Source organism: Delphinus delphis, chromosome 6 (assembly GCF_949987515.2).
Source record: "Delphinus delphis chromosome 6, mDelDel1.2, whole genome shotgun sequence".
Taxonomy (NCBI): domain Eukaryota; kingdom Metazoa; phylum Chordata; class Mammalia; order Artiodactyla; family Delphinidae; genus Delphinus; species Delphinus delphis.
The window spans coordinates 1801568-1826382 of record NC_082688.1 but is presented as its reverse complement, the minus strand read 5'-3'; the positions used below and the strand labels follow the sequence as shown (position 1 = coordinate 1826382).

The window sequence follows — 24815 nt, the reverse complement described above, 5'->3', positions numbered from 1 at the left end:
TCGGTCAGGTACACTGACCCGCGATCTTTCACGCAGCCCCCAGGAAGCCTGAGGACATTCTGCAAGTTCTCAGAAATTAGGGGTCAATTTCCTGACCGTAGTCGAGGTGAAAATCGCTAAGGAACAGTCCTTGGTGGGAACCTCCACCGACAGGCAGAGGCCGGGGAACGTGACTGGGTCCTGTTTGCGCAGTTATTGGGTATTTCTAGGGATAAGCTGTGCACGTTGAACAGGAAGGAGATAGGTGGATTGTTTTTAAGAGGAAATGCTTTTCTGTTAGGTGCATCCTGCGTTGAGGTTTCTGAGCCGGCACAGATGCCAACGCTGGAGTTTGGTTTTTTTGGATTGAAATCACTTGGGGAATTTTTTTTTTTACAATACTGGTGAATTTTGCTTTTTTTTTTGGCGGTACGCGGGCCTCTCACTGTTGTGGCCTCTCCCGTTGCGGAGCACAGGCTCCGGACGCGCAGGCTCAGCGGCCATGGCTCACGGGCCCAGCCACTCCGCGGCACGTGGGATCCTCCCGGACTGGGGCACGAACCCGTGTCCCCTGCATCGGCAGGCAGACTCTCAACCACTGCGCCACCAGGGAAGCCCGAATTTTGCTTTTTTAAAAAATACTTATTCAAGTGTGTGTTTTGTTTTGTTTTGTTTTTAACAGACAATCTTTATTAGGTGTGCACCTCCATCTTAGATCCTGTTGGAGATGCTGTTTTGCTGTTAGGTGGGTTAAAGGGTTAACCCTGGGTGAATTTGGTAATAAAAGGTTGTTGAAGTTTAAAAAAAAAAAAAAAAAGAATGTGTTTGTTCTCCAGTTATTCCCAACTAGCTCAGGGAGAAAGAGCACAAATGTGACAAGATGTAACGGCTGGAAAGTCTGGGGACAAGTATGCACCAATTCCTGCACCTTCTCTGTAAAAGTAAACTCACATCGAAATAAAGTCTGCAGGACGTCCCTGGCGGCGCAGTGGTTAAGAATCCACCTGTCAATGCAAGGGACACGGGTTGGAGCACTGGTCTGGGAAGATCCCACAGGCTGCGGAGCCACTAAGCCCGTGCGCCACAACTACTGAAGCCCGCACGCCTAGAGCCCGTGCTCCGCAACAAGAGAAGCCACCGCAATGAGAAGCCCGTGCACCGCAACGAAGAGTAGCGCCCGCTCGCCGCGACTAGAGAAAGCCCACGCGCAGCAACGAAGATCCAACGCAGCCGAAAATAAAAATAAAGTCTCCAAAACAACCATTTTGTCCCTTTGGCCTCCAGTCTTCCACATGAATTTTACATTCCCTTGTCAGTTTCTGTAAAAAGGACTCGCAACAACTGCATGAACAATCAGGGGACATCACAATGTTTATACTGCTTCTTGGCATCTAAGAATATAGTTTAAATCCCACCCGACGGCAGAGTTCACGATTTTTCCCACGGTCCCACATCTTTTTGTTGCGTTTATTCCCCAGCACTACAGACAGGTCTTCTGTGGGTCCCAACACTCACCAGGAGCTGGCACCGTGCGCGGGGCAGGTGCACAGAGTCACCCTGCCAGGGCTGGGGCTACGGCACCCCCTCCCGTCCCCCTGACTGCAACAGTCCGGGGTCGAGAACCTCTGTGGGGTCAGAGCACGTCAGCGGCAGGCCAAGGGCATCCGTCACAAACGGGCAGTGGCTTCTAACAGACCTTGGTCTGTGCCTCCTGAGATGAACAGGAGAACACGCTCAGCCGCTCAATTCTTGTTTTCTAGGACTTTACACAGGATTTTCAACCCATGTTAAGAAGGAAAGAGAGCCTATGCCCTTCCTCCCATGCTCTGCTCCTCGTGCCGGAATAACCCCGGCAAAGACGGCCTGCACGTCTGCTCTGGAGCCCTCCCGGGACGCCTGGCTTGGCCTCCTCTGCACCCCTCTGCTCCGCTCCTTCACCAGGTGGCTTGTCCAGAGCCCAGGCGGGCCGTCCTCTTCAGGACGGAACCTGCAGTTCAGCCTGTCTCCTCCATGTGTTGGGGTGATTTCTGACCAGAGGGGAAAGACTACTCTTAATTTTTCTTGCTTCAGCTGTTTTGGGTTTATTTCTATGTTCTTTTCGAATGCGCTGAGATCAACCTGGTTCATTAATTCTTAAATTCCTTACTGTCCAGACTGCACTGAGGCGACGGTTCCCTTCACCCGTCGCTCTGAGCTGCGTCCTGTGGGTTCTGGCACGTACGTCGTTCATCCATTTAATTCAACAAACCTGATCACATTTGTCCCAGACGCTATTTTAGACGGTTGGGATGTATCAGTGAACAAACAGATAAAAACGCCTGCCCTTACAGAGCTCCCACTAGAAAATTCCACTGTAATTTCTACTTTGATCCATGAACTATTCTGAAGTATCTTCTTTGGTTTCTAAGCACTAACAATTTTAAAGGTTTGGAGAAATACGCTGCACGTTTTTGTTACTGACTTCTCGTTTTACTGTGTTGTGAGGAACTATCAATTCTCTGCAATCCGTCGAGGTTTCTTCCGTGGCCTGAATCAAGCCCACTTTTGTAAAGGCCTCCAGGCTTCCTCGTTTTAAAAGAGCACGACCCCTACGAGCTGGTGCACTGGGCCCAGCCTGCGTCCGTGTGTTCAAGGCCCCTCTGGCCTCACCCTGCCCTCCCCTGCTTCCTCAGCCTGGTCCCGCAAGGCAAGTCGTGAGCCTGGCTCCAGTCACTCCACCCTGTGGTTCTGTCGTTTTTAAAGCCCCGTTTTGACGTTCCGCTATTAGGTGCAATGAGCTTCGACACTCACATCCTGCCGTGGGTTTTCCCTTCCTCGGTAGCACAGGCTCTCTGTCCCTCGTAGCTGTTTTTGTCTCGAGGCCCCGGAGGACAGGTTAGAGACAGGCTGGACAAAGCCCGAGGCAGGACTGCCTACCCACACACGCAGCGGGCGGAGGGCCGAGGGGAGGGAGCCCCGCGCGCTCGAGCGCCCCACACGTCGGCATTTTAAACACTCTGCGCTCGCATTCAGGGCTCTTCCTCACCCAGGTCGGTCCGCGGCGCCTGCCGGCTTGGTGGTGGCAGGGCCCCTTCTCTGCGGGTCTGGCGGACCCTGGCGGTGGCTGTGCTCCCACACGGCAACACTCTGCTCTGACTCCCGCCAAACGAGTCCTGGACCCGAACGAACTCGCCTGGCAGCTCACTTCCTCAGGAACGACCTCCGCCTCCGCCGCGAGATGAGCCTCCTGGTCTTCCCTGGCCGCGGGGGAGCCTCCCCAGTCCTTTCCAGGGCCCCGGTTACAGGTCTCAGCGGCACACGGCCCAGGCCGCACGGGGACAGAGGCCTAACGGACCTGGGGCCAGCACGTGCCAATCTGGGGGTTTTCAATCACAGATGGAGACCCCCTCCTGGAACCTGAGCCCCCCTTTCTTTCAAGGTCAGCTGTGTGCTTTAGAAACTACAAAACCCAGCACTTCTGCACTTGGATCAGAAGCAGGACCGACGTCAGCTCAGCACCGGCAGTGACTCTGACAGACACTCTACGTGCGGCCGGCGGTCAGGGCATCTGTGGGCCTCACACCTCCCTCCCCCAGAAAGAAGAGGACTCAGCAAAACCTACATCAGAGCTCCTGTCCGCACGGCCCCGGACAGGTGCCCGGCGCCATGCTGCTCACGGCATCACCCGCACCTCTCCCCGCGGCCAGGCGTGAGCACCTCAGAGACGCACGACACGGTGATACCAACACCAAGCACACGAGTCACTCACGGCTTGGCAACAGACGGGTCTGCACTCATTTTCCTAAACCACATTCTAGATGTTTTAAATCAACTAGAGTAGGGCTGACGAGCTCTCAACTGTTCTGAGACTGAAGTACAGTCACCAATACTTAACACGTTACCCAAATATTTCAAAGTCCCATTTCACCCCGGAGAAAACTGGTGGAGGCTACCGACAAGCACGCCACCGTCAGAGCTGCCCGCCTCTGCACCTCCCCGGTTGGCACTAAGGACTCAGGGCGACTCCCCGGTGTTCTGACTGTTTGGATCAGAGCATCCTAACAGCCTCCTGAGCCTCAGGTCCATTCCAGAGGCACGTGCTCCACTCACCGTCCAGCTTCATCTGCTCCGGGCAGTAGTAGTGGACCACGGCCAAGAGAGCAGCCCCGTGGCTGCCGTCCCGCATCAGGTCCTCCAACAACGGGAAGTAGGGTGGCTGCCTCGTTGACAGGTGCTCTCGGCGGTAGCGCACCTGCGGTGGAGAAAAGGGAAAGGGTCACTACGCGCGAGGTGCCGTCACGTCACTGCCGCCTACGTCACAGGCAGGCCGTCAAATCTAGAGTTAACAGGAGTCCTGCGGGACGACGTTTAGAACAACGGCAATCACGTGGGAAAGCCCCAAACGTCTGGCTTGCACAGTCCGCCTGGAACGTATGTCACGATCCAGGGAACTGGGCTTCGTGGCCACACTGGGTGACAGCAGTTAGTCGCTAATGACACCCGGCCGTCTCACTCTAAAGGGCCGGGCACACCCAGGGCAAGGAAGCAGGACACACGTCTACACTGCCAGAGGCCGCGCACCATCAGCGGATGAGAAACAAGTTAAACGGCGAACAGCCTACGCTGGGAAGACCCACGTTACTGTTACTTTTCTCAGATTAGCAGCGTTAACCTTGGCCACTGTGAAGAACACGAAGCAGCACTAACAGAGTTTGAGAAAATACCCAAAACCAGGTTAGACGGAATGTCGTCTCATCCGTCAACCAGCCCCTCCGTCAGTGCACGGAAGCGTCAGGAACCTGAGTGCTGTAAAAAACAGGCATTCTTCAAGGTTTCTGTGCTTCTGCCTTTACAGGAAGCCACGTGCACGGTGCTCTCCCCGCGCCCCTGGGCACTGCCCCTGGAGCTGGGCCTCGCTCACGAGCACAGACACACAGGCCGCCAGGGGACCACGTCCTGTGGCACAGGTGAGCCTGGCATTTCCTGCAGCCGCGCCTTCTCCAGGGGAGGAGAACACAGTGCCAGCTCGAGGGAGAAAACCCGCCACCCGTGCTGCCCGCTATGGACCTCCGCGAGCCGTGCAGGAGAGTCAACCCAAAGGAAGGCGCCCCGGCAAGAACGCAGTGTGCGCACAGCGCGGGGCAGTCAGCGCCGGCATCTGCACAGAACACGCCTCACCCGTGCGCGTGCAACGCACGCCACTAACACTGGCCTCGACATGGACTTTAACTTGTTTCTCGGGCCGCCGTGCCCAGGGGCCAGCCCTGGGGCTCCCGCATGCAGAGCCCGAGGCGCACGCCGGGCCAGGTCTCCACACACACAGACAGCGCGCGGGCCGAGCACGGCATGCAGGGAAGCGGGTGGTTTCGCGGCTGAGGGTGGATGGTGTGCGCTTGCATCAGGGAAAGTGCTGAAGCCCTGGGTCGGGGGAGCCGGCGCCACCCCTCGAGGGGGCCCCAGCAGCCTAACAGTCACCCCGCTACCGACGAGCCAGACATGCGCTCAGGCAGCCACGGTGGCCAACTGCTAGGAGGAAACCTACAGGCGCTCTGCTCTCGGCCACATTCTCCAGTGTTTACACGAGTCTCATCTGAAACCCCGCTTCCGGGAGGACACCTGCATCTCTGACTGTGTCCTCACTACAGCTCGTAACTGCTTTTAGCAGTTCTCTCTTTGGCCTTCAGTTTTCGAGAAGTTAAGAGATACGTAAATATGCGTAAAAACGCTTACCCCTCTTTGTTATTAATATATTTCAAAGAGAAGCAAGATTATCCATCAGCTACAAAGCAGACCATATCACTGCTCACGCAGATCCCACTGACAGTTTTACATCCACAGTATCTCCTTTATGATGGAATTCTAAGGATAATTTGATCCAAGTAATTAAACTAAAGGATCAGGCAAATAAAGGAGTCTTCAAAAAGATTTGTTCTCCAAAACTTCATTTTAAAATGCACCACTTGGAGCACCAGGTATTTTTCCGTGGGAAACAGTGTAACGAACTGGTCCTGCTTCCAGAACAGGTCCCCAGGTGGAGCACAGCCTGAGCTGCAGACCGAATCACCACGGACCGTAACGTCAGGAAGGACAAATCCAAAGGGGAACTTAGCAAATTGGATGATTTGCCATTCCTGCTGGCACCTATCAGAAAGGAGAATACAGCCTGTCACTGACCTTGAAGTTCGTCACATAAAGACGTTAACTATGTGTCCGAAGAAGAAACTGTCTGCAAGTCTACCTAAGAAACTGGGCGAAACCACACTCGGGGTGCTGGCTACGAAATGCACCTTAGGGCTCCAGAGGGCCTCGTTACCGTCTACTCTGCCCAGAACCGGGCCATCACTGCCCCGCGGGAAATGCCACAACACCACCAAGGAGGACATTCAGACAAACAGTCACGAGCAGTCTGTAATGGAAGCAAGTGGTTGCGGCGGGACGGCCGTCTGGACGGCAGCTGGGCGCACGCGCGGAGCTCACTTACGGGCACTAGCTTCCAGTACCACTTGGAGGGAGACTGCTCGGGAGGCGAGGGAAGGAAGGCAGGAGAGGAGGTCAGCGCGGCAGGCGCACGCGTGGACAGACGAGACACACACCTGCACACCACGTTCACACGAGAGGCGGGGCGTCCCTCTGCGCTAGCAGATGACCGCAGGGGAAGCTCCCAGGCACCTCTACGACACTGGCCTCTGCGGGAGCAAAGACTACTCTGGAAACTCCGCACGGGCCGGGCACCAAAAAGGACAGGAGCCAAACGCCATTCGGGGAGGGGCTCAGCGAGTCGTCCACGCCCATCTGAGGAAGGGGGGTGGCTCACGGAAGCGTGGCCGGGGTGAGGTGCTCACGGACAGCATCCCCGGGGTCCAGGTAAGAGAGGGGAGCAAGGGGACAGTCGCTCACCCCGCAGCCCAGGGGCCCGCAGCCCAGGCCAGGCCACGTCGTACACGCGTTTGAAGAACATGGATTCAGTCACACACGTGCTCAGCCAAAAAATATAATAATAATCAGGTCACACAGGACGTTAGTGGCTCATTTCACTGGACACGTGACATTTACCCGCCTGAATCCCACACCGGGCTCACAGTCCGTGAGGGCTCCAAGGGGACCCCTGGCTGCGGGCAACCCCCCCACCCGCCACGCTGACTTCACCCCGGGTGACCCTACGTCCCTTCCTCTGGAGCTTCCGACACCTCCCACCTCTCCCCCACCCTCCCAAGTTCAACACTAGGCTGCCCCTGCCTGGGAGAAAGGGCAGTGGGCCACCGCGCCCTCGCCACCGGGGCCGGGGCCCAGGGCACTCGCTCCCTGCTTGGTAAGAACAACGAACAAGCACAGAGCACACACAGACACAGTTCTTTAAAACGGGAGCAACGCTGACTTGGTGCGTTCCAGAGAAGTGAAATTTACCCTTTACCTTTTGATGAGCTGGACTTTCCAATAACTGCTGTTTTAACTTAACTTCTTTCTCTGTTATCTCTCTCATTTTAAGATTTACCTAAAGTAGAAGAAATTAAATGCATTAAAAAGGCAACTGAAATTGATTTCCAACAGTGGTGTGTACATCCTTCCAGCACCCACCTTACTTGTTTGAACTCAGGCTCTTAGATGCAGGTAATATTTAGACCCGTGACACGCATGCAGAAATACATGGGTTCCCTGTGACCCGTGATTCGACACAGAGAGCAAGGAAGGCCCTCACGCCCCACAGCACCCGCGTGATGCTTTCCACCTCATGACAGGATCGGCAGCCTCAGCGCTGAGTGTCCCCGGTGCACGGGCAGCCCAAGTTCGCCGCCACTATCAGCGAATGCTGCTGATAACATGGTCTGGCTGAAAACCCCCGAAGTAAACAGGTGCTCGCACATTCCCTGACCACCAAAAGAGCGCTAAGAACTGTCATGAGACACTCGTAAACGATTAATACAACTGCTCGGAAATGATCAAAATTGCAATTATAAAGTAATAGCGTGGAGAAAAACACTCATCAGTGTTAACGGGGACATGGTCAAAGCTATAATCAGATGAAATGCCACAGAACTGAATGTCTTCTCAGTAAACAAGGATAAAGGTAAGTGAAATCATGCACATCAGATCAAGAATGTAGAAAATTTGATTTTCAAAAGAGAAAGACAAAAGAAAAATCAACGTTGATAAGTTTTAAAATAAATGAATCAGGGCTTCCCCGGTGGCACAGTGGTTAAGAATCCACCTGCCAATGCATGGGACACAGGTTCGATCCCTGGTCCGGGAAGATCCCACATGCCGCAGAGCAACTAAGCCCGTGCATCACAACTACTGAGCCTGCACTCTAGAGCCCGCGAGCCACAACTACTGAGCCTGCAAGCCACAACTAACTGAAGCCCGCGTGCCCAGAGTTCGTACTCCATAACAAGAGAAGCCACCGCAATGAGAAGCCCGCGCACTGCAAAGAAGAGTAGCTCCCGCTCGCCACAGCTCGGGAAGGCCCGTGCGCAGCAACAAAGACCCAACGCAGCCAGAAAGTAAACACATAAAATAAATGAATTAGAATAGATGGATGGATGGATAAGTGATAAAGCAAGTACTGTAAAAAATGTTCACTGTAAAATCTAGGTGGTGGATACAGGGTGTTCTCTGTATAATTCTGTCAACTTTTCTGCACGTTTAAAATTTTTCACAATAAAATACTAGAAGTTAAAAATTTTAGAAAATTTGTTTCTGCCATAAACTAGGTACCTTCCTAACATGGAAAGGATTTTCTGATTGGATTGGTGGTGCTATTAATGAATGTAATCTTTGATACTATATCGTGAAATGTGACATTGGGAAGATCAATACAACTCAGCAAAACAATGTTCCCAACGACAAGGCCTCACAGAATCGTGAGTAGCAGGACCAGGAAAAATGTAAGAAAGGTTTCACTACAACAGAGTACAAAAAGTGCACTGGGGGCTTCCCTGGTGGCTCAGTGGTTAAGAATCCGCCTGCCAATGCATGGGACACAGGTTCGATCCCTGGTCCGGGAAGATCCCCCGTGCCGCAGAGCAACTAAGCCCGTGTGCCACAACTACAGAGCCTGTGCTCTAGAGCCCGTGAGCCACAACTACTGAGCCCACGTGCCACAACTACTGAAGCCCGCGCGCCTAGAGCCTGTGCTCCGCAACAAGAGAAGCCACCGCAATGAGAAGCCCGCGCACTGCAAGGAAGAGTAGCCCCTGCTCATCACAACTAGAGAAAGCTCCCGTGCAGCAACAAAGACCAAACGCAGCCAAAAAAAAAAAAAGAAAAGAAAAGAAAAGTTCACTGGGCTAGTATCTAGATTATATAACAGAATCGTTGCAACAATAAAAAGAGTAATAATCCAATTTTAAAACGGGCAAAGGATGTGAACAGACATTTCTCCAGAAAAGATCTACAAATAGCCAATAAACACATGGAAAAAGGTTTCCCATCATTACTATCAGGGAAATGTGAATCTAAACCACAATGAGATACCATCTCACACCCTCCAGAATGGCTAGAATCAAAAAACCAGAAGATGAGTGTTAGCAAGGACGTGGAAAACTGGAAACCTCTGGTGCTGCTGGGGGAATACAGACGGTGCAGCAGCCGTGGAGACAGTCTGCCAGCTCTTCACAGAGTTAAACACAGAGTTCCTGTACGACCCAGCAATTCCACCCCTAGATATAAACCCAAGAGAAGTGAAAACACAGCCACACAAACACTGGTACTTGAATGTTCACGGCAGGAGTCACGATAGCCAAAAAGTGGAAAACACACATGCCCACCAGCTGAGGAATGGCTAAACAAAACTCAGCATATCTATACGACTGAGCGTTACTCAACCATAAAAGGCATGTGGTACTGATAAGTGCCACAACACGCATGAGACGTGGAAATATGCTACTTGAATGAAGTCAGAGACAACAGGCCACGTACTGTAGATTTCATTTAAATGAAATGTTCAGAACGGCCAAATCCAGAGAGACAGAAGGCAGAGGAGTGGCCACCAGGGGCTGACGGGGAAGGACTGCGGATGGCACCAGCGTCTCTTTCTGGGCATGATAAAGATGCGTGCGACTGGTGGTGGCAGCTGCACAGCCTGGTGAGTGTCTTAAAATCCACTGAACCACACACCTTAAAAGAGTGAGTTTTACAGCATGTGAATTATATCTCAACTTTTTAAAAAAGTTAATTGGTGGGCTTCCCTGGTGGCGCAGTGGTTGAGAGTCCGCCTGCCAATGCAGGGGACACGGGTTCGTGCCCCGGTCCGGGAGGATCCCACGTGCCGCGGAGCGGCTGGGCCCGTGAGCCATGGCCGCTGCGCCTGCGCGTCCGGAGCCCGTGCTCCGCAAAAGGGAGAGGCCACGACAGTGAGAGGCCCGCGTACCGCAAAAAAAAAAAGTTAACTGGTAACAGTTTCAAATTCCATATTTCAAATAGCCTTCAAGAAACTACCACTTGTCAAGTTTTGGTATAGAATCAAAAAGAGATGTGCATAACTATCTGAGGAGATTATGAAAGCACTGTCCCCTCGTCAACTACGTATCCACGTGAAACCAGACTTTCTTCCTTTACGTCAATAAAAACAACATATTGTGGCAGATGAAATGCAAAGGCAGGTAAGAATCCAGCTGTCTTCCGGTAAGCCAGACATTAAAGAAACTTACAAACTGTAAAACACCACCACTTGTTCCATTTCTGAGAATGCAGTTATTTTTCATTAAAAACACATCGCTTACATTAACATGGAATGAGCTGTTACTTTTAAGTGAATTAATAAATATTTTTAAATGTTCCTGTTTTTAATTTCTAATACAGTAAATATTGAGAGATTTTCTAAAAATTCTTTGAGGGCCACGGTATTTAAGAGTGTAAAGGGGTTCTGAGACCAAAAGGTTTGAGAACTCTTCATCTATACAAGGGAATGAAGAGCAATAAAAATGGGAAATATGTGGATAAATATTGCTAACCATTTTTAATTACTTTAAAAGATAACTGGCTGCTGAGGGTGAAAGTAACTTATCTGGGGCTGTAATGAAATGAATAACAACAGTGGCACAAAGGCCAGAAGGGGAAAAGACATTTCTGATCTTATCTGTGAAATGCTATCACTTTATTTGAAGGCAGACGATGAAAACCTGAAGATGAAATTTGTGAACCCTAAAGCAGCCCCCCCAAAAAATACTGGAGATGAAATGGAGTAGTAAAAACGCCGAATCCAAAACACGCCAGAAGAGAAGGAAGACAGAGAAAAGATACAGAAGGGAGACAAGATGCAAAACCCAGACGTCTCCATAATCACATGAAATGCAATTAAGTTGAACACTCCAATGGTAAGGCCCAGGTGGAAACTCGCTTTAAATAGAAAGACAAGTCGTGCACACACTGGCCATGCCGAGGCCGGAGGCAAGGACTGTCACCTGTGATAAAGAGACATTGCACGACCACAAAAGGACAGAAAAATCCTAAACACGTATACATGTAACAACAGACTAAAAATACACAAAGCAAAATCTGACACAACCAAAAGGTTAAACAGACAACATCACTGCTGGAGATGAACTCTCCTCCCTGGGTGAGGGACTGAGACTCCAGCGACACAAACACCCCCAAACCAACCTGAACTGACACTCACAAAGTACTCCCCTGACAACAGCAGAACACACGGCTCCTTTTCAAGTGCACACGGAACACTCTGTAAGACCACGCAGTGGACCACAGGTCTCGATACATCCAGAGGACTGAAATGAAACCACACAGACTACGCTCTCTGACCTCGACAGAATTCGAAACCAAAACACTAAGGTACCTAGAACCACCCCACCTCCACACATATGAAAACTGAACTACAAACTTCTGGATAATCCATTGCTGAAACGAGAATTCGCAACTGAAACAAAATATTTTAGAGAATGAAGAAAACCACCACACGTAGACATGTGCACCGTGCAGCTAGAGCACTACTTGTATCCACTTTAAATGTTTATGTTGAAATGCAGAAAGGCGTAAGAGGACTGATCTTCTACCCTAACGAACTAGAAGGGAGAGAAAAATACATTCAAAATAAACAGAAAGAAAAACAATAAAAGCAAGAGGAGGAATTAAATACAAAATTGGAGAAAGCAACAAAAACCAAAAGAAGGTTTTTTAGAAGATTAATGAAGTTGATAAACCAGACCAACAAAGGGAAGAAAAAAAGAAATTACAGAGCAGGAAACAAGAGGGGACATCACTACAGATCATAATACACTAAAAGGATGATAAAGAAATATGAATATGCCAATAGAGTCAAAAATTTAAATAAAATTGACAAATTCCTTAAAAGTCACAAAATTAAACAGAAATCCTAAACACCTCATAAGTACACTAAAGAAACTGAATTCATAATTAAAACCCTCCAAGAAAACTCCAGGCCCAGATGGCTTCACCAGTGACTCCAACAAAGATTTAAGGACAAAATAATACTAGTAATACTAATAATACAAAAAGTGTTTCACAAAATGAAGGAAGGAATACTTCCCAGCTCTTTTTTTGACACCCGCATTATCCTGACACCCAAACAATAAAAACACATTACAAGAATATATACCTTGGAAAGCACTGGATCCCTAAATCTTTATACACATAAAATATTCTTGAAACTCATTAAGACAAACCACCTCATTAAAAATTGGGCAAAATACGTGAACACCTAACAAGATACACAGAAACATCTTTAGTCATTAAAGAAATGCAAATTAAAACCATGACATACCTCTACACATCCACCCAAACGGCCGAAACCGGAAGACTGACGATACCAAGTGTCAGCGGAACGTGGAACACTGGAATTCTCCTGTCTCGCGAGTGGGAGCCTAAGATGGCACCGTCACTTCAGAGAACACTTGGACAGTTTCTTCTAAAGGTAAACTGATCGTCATGGGACCCAGCAACTCACTCCTAAGTATTTACTCAAAGAGATGAAAATGTATCCGCGCACCAAGACTTGTGCACAAATGTTCCCAGAAGCAGCCCGAGTGCCCATCAACAGGTGAACGGATGAACAAGCTGTAGTGCCTTCGTGCCGTGGAGCCCGACCGAGTCTCAAAAGCACCAAACTACTGATGGACACGATGACGTGGATCAACTTCAAAAACACGGTAGTCAGTGAAAGACGCAAAGAGTACCTACCACGCGACTCCACCTAACTGCAACGAGCGCAGAGGAGCCGCTTTTGGACGACGGAAACGTCCCTTGACTGCGAACGCTAAACGTATGTAGTCACTTGTCGACACTCAAGGGACTGGGTCCATTTATCGTATACAAAACATGTTTGGGCAAAGCTGGGGAGTTTTTTTTAAAAGGACTCAAGCTACTGGCTGGGCGTCCATAAAAAATAAAGAGCCAGAGCAAGACGGTTCGCGGGAAAACTCCCGGGACACAGAGAAGACCCAGCCACACTCACACGGGCGAGGACGCCGGCGGATGGCTCGGGCGGCCCCAACCCCAGGGAGCGACTTGGGCCCCCAGGGTGACTGATCACCCGAGGAGGGAGGGGCTGGTTCAGAGGGCGTGGTGTGGGAAGGGTAAGCTGCGGCCTTTCTGAGCAGGGCCGGGGGTGCACTGCAAGGACGCGCTCCCCACACGACGCACAGGCCGGGGCAGCAGCTGGGCTGGCCCAGTGCCAAGCGGAGGGGTCTCTAAGCGTCTCAGGTGGCAGGCGTGCCATCCAGTCTGCAGCAGGACGGGCCCCAGATCGATGCCACCCAGCAAGAGAAACTCAGAGGCCACCTGACAGGCCTGCCCTGAGAATCCAGAGACGCTGACGGGGATGAGGGCGCCCGCACGCGGAGCCCAGCGTGAGAAGCGGCCCCCTGGACAGACCCCACAGGAGAAAGGCAGGCCGGGGCGGGTGTGAGGGGGCTCACACCTGCCTCAGGTGTGCGCACACAGCCGCGATCCTGGGAACACGGAACCTAGGGACAGAGTTTCCAAGAGACTTCAGCTCTTGTTAGACATCTAAGATTGACGCTGAAGAGAAAACTCACCAACGTCAAACCTCCCCAGAGCCCAAACCTCATTAAACGTGCAGCAATTTTCTGTGGAGAGAGGATGGAGGGAAGGTCTCCAGGCCCGGCTGGAAGCCTGTCAGGTGACAGCGTCCACAGTGGAGAGGCCGCGGGGAGCTAAGGTCCCATCACAGCTCAGGGAAGGCACGTGAGCAGAGACCCTCCGAAGGCACAGAGGCGGGAGCACGTCTCACCCTGCACCAGAGGATCCTCCCCTGAGAGGAGCCCCAGGAAGGAGCGACTGCGGGGATCCCGCCCTTGACGGGACCCTGGGGAGACCCTGCAGGACAGCAGCGGGTGCAGAGGCCAGAGCACCCACCTGAAGGAAAAGCCTCCTAACTGAGAAACTGAAACTCACACGGATGCTAAGGAAACAGCGAAACACGGAGCACGTGGAATAAAAACATAAATGCTGGGCAAGCGCAAAAGGATCATGAAAAGCTGAAGCCAGCATTAACTCCTGGGAGAACGGAGCGCGGCACGAGCAGGGGCGCGAGCTGCGACAAACCCACACACTGTCAGCACAGCGTCAGGTGCGACTGCGGACCCGGCCAAGGCGGCCACGCGACCACGCCGAGCGGTGGGGACACCTGTCACAGCAGCAAGTCAGGAGGCGGTGTCCACACGGCGGGGACACCACATGGGGGCAGAAGACACAGCGGTGCGGCCACCAAGTCCCAGGCAAACAGGCCACGAGCACCCGGGAAGCGCCAATGAGCACACGGCTAACACCCTGGGAACGGGAGGGTCCTGGGCAGGAAGGGGAAGGCACGTTCCCCCACCCCTACCCAAAGAACCCTGGCCAAAACGAATTACCCAAAAGGGAGAAAGAGAGCCAGACATACACTCTCTTCCTTAAACTTCAACTTTATCAGCGAGTGAAGCAGTAACAGTAAAAGGGGCTAATTTTCACCTCTCAACTCGGCAGGTTTGTGTTTTGTTTGTTTTTTTTTGCGGTACGCGGGCCTCTCACTGTTGTGGCCTCTCCCACTGCGGAGCGCAGGCTCCGGATGCGCAGGCTCAGCGGCCATGGCTCACGGGCCCAGCCGCTCCGCCGCATGTGGGATCTTCCCGGACCGGGGCACGAACCCGTGTCCCCTGCATCGGCAGGCAGACCCCCAACCACTGCGCCACCAGGGAAGCCCGGCAGGTATTTTTTAATACTATCCAGTATATGAGAAGACACAGGCAGAAAAAACACTTACACAGACTAAACAGTACGAGAAAAACGGTACAATCTTTATGGTCAGAATTTGGCAAAAACGAATCAAAAGCCTTTAAAAATGAACCTCAGCTTAATCTCAACCACTACCCACCAGGAACATGTGGGCGGAAGTCACCAAGATGCTCAGGGAGACGGCTGCTTATTGCGGGAGGGGACAGCTCGGCCCCGACACGTCGAGACCACGGCAGGCGGGGGGGCGGGCGGGCGGGCGGCCTCAGAATGGCCCGAGCCATACTCACCGCATCTCACCAAACGCAAAGCTCAGCCTACAGTCAAGTGCCTGGAAGACCCCAACTGCGCCCTTAAGTATGGAGGCTACACCCAGATAAATACAAACTACGGGAAGCTAGTACACTTCACTGCAGAGCACTACGTGTGCAGGTGGCAGGGCCATGGGGTATGGGAAGCTAGTACACTTCACTGCAGAGCACTACGTGTGCAGGTGGCAGGGCCATGGGGTATGGGAAGCTAGTACACTTCACTGCAGAGCACTACGTGTGCAGGTGGCAGGGCCATGGGGTATGGGAAGCTAGTACACTTCACTGCAGAGCACTACGTGTGCAGGTGGCAGGGCCATGGGGTATGGGAAGCTAGTACACTTCACTGCAGAGCACTACGTGTGCAGGTGGCAGGGCCATGGGGTATGGGAAGTTAGTACACTTCACTGCAGAGCACTACGTGTGCAGGTGGCAGGGCCATGGGGTATGGGAAGCTAGTACACTTCACTGCAGAACACTACGTGTGCAGGTGGCAGGGCCATGGGGTACGGGAAGTTAGTACACTTCACTGCAGAGCACTACGTGTGAGGGGGCAGGGCCATGGGGTACGGGAAGTTAGTACACTTCACTGCAGAGCACTACGTGTGCAGGTGGCAGGGCCATGGGGTACGGGAAGCTAGTACACTTCACTGCAGAGCACTACGTGTGCAGGTGGCAGGGCCATGGGGTATGGGAAGCTAGTACACTTCACTGCAGAGCACTACGTGTGCAGGTGGCAGGGCCATGGGGTATGGGAAGCTAGTACACTTCACTGCAGAGCACTACGTGTGCAGGTGGCAGGGCCATGGGGTATGGGAAGTTAGTACACTTCACTGCAGAGCACTACGTGTGCAGGTGGCAGGGCCATGGGGTATGGGAAGCTAGTACACTTCACTGCAGAGCACTACGTGTGCAGGTGGCAGGGCCATGGGGTATGGGAAGCTAGTACACTTCACTGCAGAGCACTACGTGTGCAGGTGGCAGGGCCATGGGGTATGGGAAGTTAGTACACTTCACTGCAGAGCACTACGTGTGCAGGTGGCAGGGCCATGGGGTATGGGAAGTTAGTACACTTCACTGCAGAGCACTACGTGTGCAGGTGGCAGGGCCATGGGGTATGGGAAGTTAGTACACTTCACTGCAGAGCACTACGTGTGCAGGTGCCAGGGCCATGGGGTACGGGAAGTTAGTACACTTCACTGCAGAGCACTACGTGTGCAGGTGCCAGGGCCATGGGGTACGGGAAGTTAGTACACTTCACTGCAGAGCACTACGTGTGCAGGTGGCAGGGCCATGGGGTACGGGAAGCTAGTACACTTCACTGCAGAGCACTACGTGTGCAGGTGGCAGGGCCATGGGGTACGGGAAGCTAGTACACTTCACTGCAGAGCACTACGTGTGCAGGTGGCAGGGCCATGGGGTACGGGAAGTTAGTACACTTCACTGCAGAGCACTACGTGTGCAGGTGGCAGGGCCATGGGGTACGGGAAGTTAGTACACTTCACTGCAGAGCACTACGTGTGCAGGTGGCAGGGCCATGGGGTATGGGAAGTTAGTACACTTCACTGCAGAGCACTACGTGTGCAGGTGCCAGGGCCATGGGGTACGGGAAGTTAGTACACTTCACTGCAGAGCACTACGTGTGCAGGTGCCAGGGCCATGGGGTACGGGAAGTTAGTACACTTCACTGCAGAGCACTACGTGTGCAGGTGGCAGGGCCATGGGGTACGGGAAGCTAGTACACTTCACTGCAGAGCACTACGTGTGCAGGTGGCAGGGCCATGGGGTACGGGAAGCTAGTACACTTCACTGCAGAGCACTACGTGTGCAGGTGGCAGGGCCATGGGGTACGGGAAGTTAGTACACTTCACTGCAGAGCACTACGTGTGCAGGTGGCAGGGCCATGGGGTACGGGAAGTTAGTACACTTCACTGCAGAGCACTACGTGTGCAGGTGGCAGGGCCATGGGGTACGGGAAGCTAGTACACTTCACTGCAGAGCACTACGTGTGCAGGTGGCAGGGCCATGGGGTACGGGAAGTTAGTACACTTCACTGCAGAGCACTACGTGTGCAGGTGGCAGGGCCATGGGGTACGGGAAGCTAGTACACTTCACTGCAGAGCACTACGTGTGCAGGTGGCAGGGCCATGGGGAATTTTCGCTTTCTTCTGTTGCTCATCTGTGTTCTCTAAATGTCTATAATAACCCTGCCATTCCTTTGATAAGGGGGAAAGAATCAATACAAGCTGTTAAAGGAAAAGGAAAAGAAAATCTGAACCTGTGGCCACAGGAACGGAGCTCGGGCTCGGATCACACCTGGGCTCCCGTGGAAATATCACTTCGGAACATCATTTTTTTAACCAAATCCCCGTGGGACGCTTCCCGCATGTACTACTATGTGAAGCCAGGGCACAAGGACGAGGAGGTGCCGCCACCGGGACGCGACCTCGTGGCCACCGGCCAGCTCCCGAGTCCCACCGGGGCCAGAGGCTCCACAGGAGTCCTGGAAAAGCCCTCCACCTCACTGCGGGGTCAGAGGGTGAAGGCGGTCTGCTCATCCACTCGATGCCCCGGACCCACACGAGGGAGGAAACCAAGGAGAGAGCAGGGCGCCATCGCCGCGGCGAGGCGGCCGTCCAAGGGAGCAGCACGCGGACTCTGCCAGGCTCTGCTGCGTTCTTCAACTAATCCCACGGCCACGGACGTTCACCTCACCTCTGATAAAGCCCTCACGTGGCAGGGAATACATGTGCAAACTGTGTAAGGAAATAACTCCAAATTTCCTGCACGTGATACAACTCTGCAAGGAGCTGCTCCACGTTCCATTTCCTCTGCTTAATAAAGTGTCCCTAATGGAACACCTTTGGCAAATGAGGAGGCTTAATAACCAAAGGGCTTTGGCAAGGTAATCCTCTAATCACACACCACGAAAAATGAACATTCTTTATGAAGACTGTATAGAGAGGCACACTGTAAGCTTCGAAACATAAAAGGAAAATCACAGCATTTAGGAAGGTACCATTTTTCCCTTAATCAAAATGCCTTCTAAACTGAGATCTCCATGAACGCACGTACGTGCTTGAGATAAAAATAAAAGGAATTTATTAACGTGCACCGCCAGCACACCTGTGCTTTCTACAGGCCCGTGCTGCTCCCCTCTGTCTGAACCACAGTGGACACACGTCCGAGGCCGCTGCTAGCCAGGGTCACAGCAGGACATACAGGAGGGCGCTGCTCTCAGGGGGAAGAGGACCCACAGTCAAGGAGCACCCCGGCCACTCATGCCACTCGCCCCCGTTCCGGGCAGGGCCCCAGCGCTCACCTTGTTGACCCAGAAGACCATGGCGTCCTCAAGGTCGTAGGGAAGCTCTTTCGAGGCACTGAACGTGGAGAAGCGCTTGACGCTGGCCACCACCTTCTCAATGCTGATCATCTCCACGGTGTAGGCCATCATGAGTGCGTCCACCATCGCCATGTGGGCGCTCTGGGGGCAGAGGCAGCAGTCAGTCACCCAACCTTGCCTTTCCGCCCCGGGTCAACGCAGAGACCCTCCCTAGACCCACAGCTGAACGCCTCCGTTGTCTGTCTTCCTCTGCATCTAAGGAGGCACTCAGATCTCTACTTGTACATGACCCCCACTTCCTCATCTCTGACGACCCTGTGAGAGCCCGGGGCTTCCCTACTGCTCAGCTGTGGGCCAAGGTACAAGGGGCCAAGAGACGTGCCTGAGGCCCCATGACCACCACAGGCCCCTGGGGCCTCAGGGGCCCGGCACGCTGAGCTCACGCCAGGCCTTCGAGCCCTTTCTTCCCAGAACCAGTAACGTCCCCTCGATCCACAACACACATCCACCAAGGCCAAGAGCGAAAAGCCACAGAACGCAGAGCGCCTGAGAACGGCCGAAGCTTAAAGCCACGTGGGAGGTGCCACAGCGGCGTAGACCTGGAGCAGCCTGGGAGAGTCACACTGGTGGGATGGCTTTCCGGGAAAGCTGCGGGGAGACGCTCGGGGAGGACAGGTGCATTTCCTTCTTTATTTTGGCACAAAAATACTTAGAAGATACACGTGAAACAACCTAAGAGGGTGGGCTCGACAACACGTGCAAAAAGTTTGCTCCCCGTGAGAAAAAGCCGACAGGAATCTGCTCCCTCCCCCTTTCCAAATCAGCCCCTAGCCCTCGGAGAGAAGGTGCTCTCGAACCCTGAACTTTTGGGGTGACTCTGCTGCGCCGCAGGGGGACAGCGGCAGCCCACCAGCCGCCCCCGCCTGCCGCCCAGGCCACTCACCATCTTTATGGGCGCGTGGCTGAGATCAGGCTCCGTCACGGGGGTGTCGTCACTCTCCATCACGTAAATCCCTTTCCGGGACAGGGCCTGGATGACAGCCTGGTGTCCCTGCAGAGCGGCCACCTGGTCCCCTCTGAGGATGAGGCCGCAGACGCGGCAGTACAGCTCGCTGGACAGCAGCAGCCTGATGACCGGGGGCTTGACGTGCTCCTGCTCGTACTGGTCGATGTAGAAGGGGTCCCTGAGGTCCTCCGGGATGTCATCTGCACGGGGGAGAGACCGCCGCGTGAGCACGACGGCACCCCCACTCTCTCCACACACGGCTCAGGGCCGACGGCACACAGACGACGGACAGAGGGGCTGTGAACGACGACAGGCAACTAACCACGTGCGAGACCCCAGCTACTCGGCAAGCGCTGCCCTCCTCCACCAGCAGAGGCGAGCAAGCCACGCACAGCACTGGGCAACGCCACCGCCCAACCCCCACGAGCATCTCTCCCGACGCAGGAGAGCAAGGAGCAGGTGTGGGAGCCGGAGGGGGCTCGTGGGCCGAAGGGAGGCCAGGACCGCGCACAGCCAGGCCACACCGAGCACCCGGCACCAGCCCTGGGGAGGGAGCCAGGTGCATCCCCGTCTGCTGTCAAATCCCGTGATTTCAAGGCCAGACGCCAGGTCTTTAGAGGAAAGAGCCAGGCCTGCCGCTGCTGCGACAACCAGGCCGGAACCGCAGCCGTGAGCCTCTGCGCATCTTTGGACCGGGCGGCACAAAACGATATGAGCCATGTTACCAAGCATCCCCTCGATCCCATCAAATCAACACTTCTGTCCCTACGTCACAAATGAGGAAACCGAGGCACAGAGAAAGTCAGCAACGTGCCCAAGGCCACGAGAGTCAGAAACCAACGATGAACCCAGCGTGGTCCACGGCACCTACACCGCTTCCCACACACACCCCCACCGTGTGTGCAGAGCTTTCCCGGCGGCTGCGACAGTCTCCCCCCCCCGCTGTCCTTCACGCTTGCTCTGCAAGCTGTCAACCACTGTCCCCCAAAGGGGGGACTCTGCAGTCCAGTCCAGCTGCACCTCACTTTGCTGCGCTCTGCGGACACTGCGTTTTCTCCAGGTTAAAGGTCTGGGGGAAGCCTGCGCCTAGCCAGTCTCTGAGCTCCATTTTTCCAACAGCATTTGCTCACTTTGTGTCTGTGTGCCATTTTAGTAACTCTTGCAGTTTTCAAACTTTGTCATTACTATTATATTTGTTAAGGTGTTCCGCAGTCTATTGTAACTGGAATTTCGTAGCAAGAGTGTTTTGGGTTTTTTTTTCTTTTTTTTGGCTGCATTGGTCTTCGTTGCTGCACATGGGCTTTCTCTCGTGGCGGCGAGCGGGGGCTACTCTTCGTTGCAGTGCGCGGGCTTCTCATTGCAGTGGCTTCTCTTGTGGAGCACAGGCTCTAGGCGCACAGGCTTCAGTAGCTGTGGCACGCGGGCTCCATAGTTGTGGCTTGCAGGCTCTAGAGCGCAGGTTCAGTAGTTGTGGCGCACAGGCTAAGTTGCTCCCCGGCATGTGGGATCTTCCTGGACCAGGGCTCGAACCCGTGTCCCCTGCACTGGCAGGCGGATTCTTAACCACGGCGCCATGAGGGAAGTCCCCAACAGAGTGTTTTTAACGAAGCCGTGTATGTCTTTTAGACATAACGCTGCTGCACACCTGATAGACTACAGTCCAGTGTAAACGTCAGGTTCAGATGCACCGGGAAACCATACCTCCGTGCGACTCGCTCGGCCGTGCGGCCTGGGGCTGAGCCCGGGTCTCTGCTCTCTCACTCCGCCCCACCCCCACCCCGGCCACCCCCGCGGCGCCCACGCTCAGGCCACACCTCGAGGTGACCCCACCCAGGAGCGCGGACGGCGCTCGCTCAGCACAGGGGGCCACCTTCTCCGTCGGCGGGGAGCAGGGGGGACCCACGCCGGGAGTCAGGGCAGGACCCGGACGCAGCTGGCTGGGAAGTGAGCCTGGGAGGGAGGCAGGGTCACCTCCGGGGACAGCACCGGGACCCGCCCCTCCCCGCTCGCCCTCCGGCTCGCTCGCCCTCCCGTCTCCCGACACGGGCGGGGGCACGGCCATCCCACTGCCCAGGGGCCCTCGGTCAGCAGCCGCAACGGCGCAAGGACCCATGTGGGCGTCACCGCCAAGCGCTGAGCCGGACCGAGCTGGTGGGACAGTGGCCTGAGGACGCTGCCTTGGGGACACAGGTGTGAGGCGCAGCTGTCTGAGGGCCACTGTCATTCAGCAGAAACATCAGGAGACAAAGCAAGCGCGGTCCTGCAGCTGTGGCCGCAGCCCTCGAGGCTCAGGACTCTGAAGCGGGCCTGCTGGGAAGGCCGCGAGAAGGGCTAGAGGATGCGGACAAGACTACAGGTAAAACAGGGTCGGCGCTCCACGCAGAAGAAGGAACGGCGCCAGCTGGTCGGGTGAACAGAGGATCGGAGCTAGAGGACAGCATGTGCGCTGAGAACAGGACCCGAGCACGTCAGCCTGGCCTTGATCGGGTGCGCCTCTCACCTGGCCGGTCAGAATCCCGGCCTCGAGTGCAAACCATGGACACTACGAAGGCCTGTCTCCGGGGTTGGGAGAGGACTGAATCAAAACGTAGGTGTAAGTCACCACGCTACGAGCGGAGCCTGGAGCGCAACAAAACTCACGCAAGTATTAGTTATCAATTGTATTATCAGGCTAAAAAGACCACCAAGGAAGCACCCCTCCTGTTGCTGTCACACGTTGTCCCATCCTGTCTACCAAAGCCACATGACTCACCGTGGGGGGGGGGGGGAACGGAGACGTGGCAGCACATGGGGGGGTGGGCAAGGACTCCCAGGTAGGCGCCAACCCCAACCTGAAGCCCGAGACGGGTTCCAACCCAGTCTGAGGAAAACCACGACGGCAAGCCTCCACGACACAGCAGGGCAGTGAGCCTCACCACCTGAGAGCTTCAAAACCACGGCAGTGTCCACCCCACCCCAGACCAACTAAGCCAGAATGTCCTGTGGGCTCACAGGCAGAAACATCCGTACCCCTGAGAATCCACTAGACAGGCTGCAGAGGTGGCTGACGGGCTCCGTCGAGAAGTCCCTTACTTATACACTCTGGCTGTGGAAACAGGCACTCACAGAGGGCTTCTAATTCTGGAGCCCTGCCTGCACCCCACCCTTCACTGGAGATGCCAGACAGAAGGGAAAGAAAACAGCCAGCAGCTGGCCCCACCGGGCACAGCCCAGTGACTCTCCTCCCCTACACCAGGCGAGCTCCAGAACAAAACCATATCCCAGCGGTGGCGGGATAGGTGGGCGCCAAGGGCGCTTTTCCCCGCCTTTGCTGAGGCAGGCTCGGTTGTGGGAAACACACAGGCTTGGCTTCTAGTCAACAAGCCAGGAAGAGAGACCCCTGGGAACCCCGGGAGAGGGGGTGGGGGACCACAGAGAAGAGGGGGTGGATAAGGAATCCTGAACCCGTGTACACTGTCCTGGTGACCCCAAGTGGCCCATGTGTGACAGACCCAGAGAACCGAACTGACCTTGGAACCACTGCCCACACATGGCCAAACAGACTTCTGGTCTGAACTTACCGGGGTTTACTGCCACCCAGCTGCTAACAGAGCACCAAAAACACAAGCATCACCCAAAAGATTTCAGCAGAAACAGGCTCACAGCATAAGATTCTAAGTGTCCAGGGCAGGGGCTCCCTGGTGGCGCAGTGGTTGGGAGTCCGCCTGCCGATGCAGGGGACACGGGTTCGTGCCCTGGTCTGGGAAGACCCCACATGCCGCGGAGCGGCTGGGCCCGTGAGCCATGGCCGCTGAGCCTGCGCGTCCGGAGCCTGTGCTCCGCAACGGGAGAGGCCACAACAGTGAGAAGCCCGCGTACCGAAAAAAAAAAAAAAAAAAAAAAAAGAATCCGCCTGCCAATGCGGGGGACACGGGTTCGAGCCCTGATGCGGGAAGGTCCCACATGCCGCGGAGCAACTAAGCCCTCGCACCACAACTACTGAGCCTGCGCTCTAGGGCCCACAAGCCACAACTACTGAGCCCGCACACCACAACTACTGAAGCCCGCGCGCCTAGAGCCTGTGCTCTGAAACAAAAGAAGCCACCGCAGTGAGAAGCATGTGCACCGCAACAAAGAGTAGCCCCCGCTCACCACAACTAGAGAAAGCCCACGCGCAGCAACCAAGACCCAATGCAGCCAAAAGTAATTAATTAATTTTAAAAAAATGTCCAGGACACAATCCATTAGTACTCAACACATAGAGACAGGAAAGCGCGACCAATTCTCAGGGGAAAAGAGAGCCAACAGACGCCAACCCGGAGATGACCCAGATGTTAGGATTACTGAAGACTTTAAAACAAGGCCCCACGAGGCCCTCCTGAAACAAACGGAAAGATATAAGTTATTAACAGAGAAATAAAAACTATTTAAAAAAAAAACCAAACCTTCAGAACTGCAAAATACCGTTATCAACAAGAAATTCAATGACAGATTCAAAAGATGAACAAAACAGAAGCGGACTCACAGATGGAGAGAACAAACTAGTGGTTACCAGTGGTGGGGGAGAGGAGGGTACAAACAACTGGGTGTGACGAAGGCTCAAGGATGTGTTGTGCAACGCAGGGAATCTAGCTGATACTTTGTAATAATTGTAAATGGAAAGTAACCTTTAAAAATTGTATAAAGAAATAAAAATTAAGTTCAATTAAAAAAAGAAAAAAGGCAAACCAAACAACAGAGGAAAGAGTCAGTGAACTTGAAGACAGACTAACAGAAGAAATCTACCTGAAGAGCAGAGGGAAAATCAACAGAATGAAAGGCAGAGCCTAAGGGAGCTGTGGGACAACATCGAAAGATTTAGTAATTACGTCACTGCAGAAGGGAGATGGGCACAGAAAAAGCATTTGAATAAATAATGCCTAGAATCTCCCCATATCTGGTAAGAAATCAATTTACAGGCTTAGGAACCAACTTGAAGGAAACCAGGTCCACACACTTCATAATCAAATGGCTGAAAACC

At 53.8% G+C, this 24815-nt stretch overlaps 1 protein-coding gene across 3 annotated transcripts in view; it reads right to left on the bottom strand.

The window, feature by feature from the left end:
- The window catches only part of CAMSAP1 (calmodulin regulated spectrin associated protein 1), a 57308-nt gene that overhangs the window by 19623 nt on the left and 12870 nt on the right, over nucleotides 1–24815 (bottom strand). Inside the window, exons 3-7 of one of the 3 annotated variants that reach the window (XM_060013792.1) lie at nucleotides 19754–20016; nucleotides 18790–18951; nucleotides 7370–7450; nucleotides 6440–6472; nucleotides 4069–4210 (exon numbers count right to left, since the gene is read on the bottom strand). In XM_060013792.1, the coding sequence (XP_059869775.1) occupies nucleotides 4069–4210; nucleotides 6440–6472; nucleotides 7370–7450; nucleotides 18790–18951; nucleotides 19754–20016 (681 nt within the window). The remainder of the gene's footprint in view (nucleotides 1–4068; nucleotides 4211–6439; nucleotides 6473–7369; nucleotides 7451–18789; nucleotides 18952–19753; nucleotides 20017–24815) is intronic. The other 2 variants (XM_060013794.1, XM_060013795.1) reach the window with 2 other exon arrangements.